Raw genomic sequence first — 3,257 nt, forward strand, 5'->3', positions numbered from 1 at the left:
GGGAGGGGAGGAAAGAAAATATGGGTGGATTTATATCAAAAGGTTCAGAAGGAAATGATTCTTTTCTTCTGGATGTGACTATTGCAGATTTTACTTTTAACTTTTCCCCTTTTTCTTATTTATTTATATTTTCTGATTTTAAGAGAAACTATGTATATTACTTTTCAACTTAAAAATATTTTAGTGCTTCAATAATACAGAAGACTCAATTTCAAACACTGTAGATAATTAAAGCATTACTAAATGAAGAAATATTTACTGTCACAATTTCTGTAGTGATATTCAAGACCAGATATCACCTTGGGAGTCAGAACTGGTGCGGGATCTTGTCCTGACACTACAAAAAGGCATATGGCTGTCCCAGCTCTATATGTTTATGTTGTCTTATAACAGAGCAACCAGTTGTTTATTAGGATGGCCAAAAAGGCACATTTCAAAAATGCCTATTAAAATATTAGTAGCAGAAATAATATTGCTGCTTAATTTTTTTCTAATGAGAACTGATAAAATCCCAAAGCAACATAAGCAGATAAATAGTAATAATATGGCTTATCAAATTAATTGTAACATGGTTATTAAAATGAGATCATGTGTGTCAAGTAGTGGTATCTTAAGCCACTGAAATATCTTCCTTGGTCTAGAATGAGCTTTCCATGGAGATTAAAAAGATGTTAAATTGAAAAGTCGTGCTTAATAAATGAAGAAGCAAAGCCAGAAACCCTGTTTAAGGAACTAACAAAAAAGGTCATGAATGATCCGGTGGTTGTTATATTTTCTTGTTTACCCGAGGAGAAGACTATGCTCAAGCATGTATTGAATCCAGTGATAGCCAGAACATCATCCATACTGCTAGCAGCCATTAGTAAGGTTGGAATGCCTTCCTCAACACCATATCCATTTTCTTGCAACACCATCATGGAAGGGACAACAACAGCAGGAGAGACAGCACCTAGAACAAAACTGAAAGAAAGACTGAAAATTAATTTTAAAGCATCTTTTTAATCAAGTGGTGTTTTATAAGTACAAGTAGTTTATAATAACTTTATAATAAACATTGTTTAGAAGAATTTCAAATTTGAGTGAATGCAATTTAATGGTGATAAAACTTTTCATGCATTGTTTAGTGCTGGCTAAAATTTTACACAGACGTGGTTTAAAATGTTGGGCTGAGCACAGGTTGCAGCCTCTCCCTCTATTCCTAAATCCTTTGAAGTGAAGATGTGAAAGTAATAGAAAAATTCATAACCTAACTAGAAAACAAAAGGAGAATCCTCAATGGACAAGAAACTAAGTATATCCCAGGAAGATAAGAGACAGATAATTTAGGATTGAAAAAAGGAAACCATAAACCAAAATGTGTGTAAGATTGCCTCAAAAGGTACGTGTGCTTCTAAAAGTGCTCCAAGCCCTGAAATGGCAGATGTTGGAGCAGGAGAGACCTCTGGGGAAACCAAATAGTTGATTATTTGGAGTACCACTGTTAGAATGGCCAGACAAATCTACCTTCCACACATTTCCTACCTCTTGAGTAAGTAAGGAAGGAAGGAACAGAGTTGTCTGCCCAAAAACACAAGTGTGGCCACCTAAGTTACAAAGGCAAATGAGAACATTTCTGGAGTGGTTGATGACATCCATGAGGAATGGGGAGACTCCTGCTCAGAATACCTTCTATTGGCATATCTTATCCAGAATTTCGCTTCATCTCTTCGACGTTTACTTTATAAAGGCTGAAGTATATCCTGTGTAGAAATGCTCTTGGTGCTCCTGCCAGAACCCATTTACCAGGTCAACGAATACATCTCCCAGCTGCTGCATGTTGGCTGCTAACATCTGCAGGTTTCTATAACCCTTGTCCTGCTGACAAGCACCTACCTGGGAATACTAGGGAGGTTATGCACCCCTCTACTTGCCTCTAGACAGCATCTGCCAATGACTAACTGATGTGAGTGTCTAATAGTTTAGCCCATTTGCTTCTGGCTGTACAACCTCTACAGTGCAGTTTATGCTACAGATTTCCCTGTGGTCTCAAGAAGAGTCTAGACTTCTCTAAGACCACATACTGGCCTGGTTCAGTGGTTCCTGACTCTGCTGCACATTGTAATCACCTGTGGTATTATTTTTCTCATTTTGCTTAACACATCATCCCCAAACATAGCAGCTTAGAACAACAAATATTTGTTGTCTTAGGACTTCTGTGGGTCAGGAATCTGGGTATGGCTTAGCTGTATGCCTTGACTTAAGATTTCCCATGAGGTAGGTGGGGTGGGAGAAGATCTGCTTCCAAGTTTACTCATGTAGCTATTGCAGGCTTCAGTTTTTTCCAATGGGGTCTTCTCCACAGGGCTGCCTCAGGACATGGCAGCTGGCTTCCCCAGGAATAAGTGATCAAAGAGAATTTAATCTATAACATCAATTAAAAACACAAAATATCTAAGAACAAAACTGTGAAGATAGTCTATACTTTTATAAAAATTGTGAATATAATAATTAATATAACTAAGATAATACCTGAATACTTAGCGAGACATTTCACAAGTGTGAACTAAAAAGCCTCAATTTTACATGTGCCCAACACCACGCCCGGCTAGTTTTTGTGTTTTTAGTACATATGGTGTTTCACCATTTTGGCCAGGCTGGTCTTGAACTCCTGACCTCAAGTGATATGCCCACCTTGGCCTTCCAAAGTGCTGGGATTATAGGTGTGAGCCACCACACCCGGCCAAAGCCTCAATAATGTAAAGATGTAATCTCTACCCCAAATAAATTAATCAGAGATACACCAATCAAAATATTTGCAGGGATTTTTACTGAACTTGACAAGCTAATTATAAAGTTCATTTGGAAGAATAAGATCTTAGAATGAAAGATCGAGTAAATTTAAGAGAACAAGATACTGTTTTTGTAAAGGTAAAATAGTTAAAACTGAATAATAGTGACATAAATAGACAAAATAGATTGGAAGAAAAGAGAATACAAAGTGTGGAAACTAATCTGTGGGATGTATTACATTATACAATTGGTATTTTAAATCAGTGGGAGAAAGAAATCTTTCATAAATGGTGTTGAGATAACTATTTATGTGGAAAGGAATATAGATAGACCTTACACATAATACATGTTATAAGTTCAAAAGGAAAAGTAGTAATAAGAAAATGTAGGAGGCCAGGCGTGATGGCTCATGCCTGTAATCCTAGCACTTTGGGAGGCTGAGGAGGGCAGATCAGGAGTTTGAGACCAGCCTGGCCAACATGGTGAAA

At 37.2% G+C, this 3,257-nt stretch overlaps 1 protein-coding gene across 2 annotated transcripts in view; it reads right to left on the minus strand.

The window, feature by feature from the left end:
• The window catches only part of SLC9B1 (solute carrier family 9, subfamily B (NHA1, cation proton antiporter 1), member 1), a 143,256-nt gene that overhangs the window by 30,069 nt on the left and 109,930 nt on the right, over positions 1–3,257 (minus strand). For both annotated transcript variants that reach the window (XM_011992280.1, XM_011992279.1), the window contains exon 7: positions 785–960. In XM_011992280.1, coding sequence (XP_011847670.1) covers positions 785–960 — 176 coding nt within the window. The remainder of the gene's footprint in view (positions 1–784; positions 961–3,257) is intronic.

This window comes from Mandrillus leucophaeus, unplaced genomic scaffold (genome assembly GCF_000951045.1).
Source record: "Mandrillus leucophaeus isolate KB7577 unplaced genomic scaffold, Mleu.le_1.0 Scaffold409, whole genome shotgun sequence".
NCBI classification, from domain to species: Eukaryota; Metazoa; Chordata; class Mammalia; order Primates; family Cercopithecidae; genus Mandrillus; species Mandrillus leucophaeus.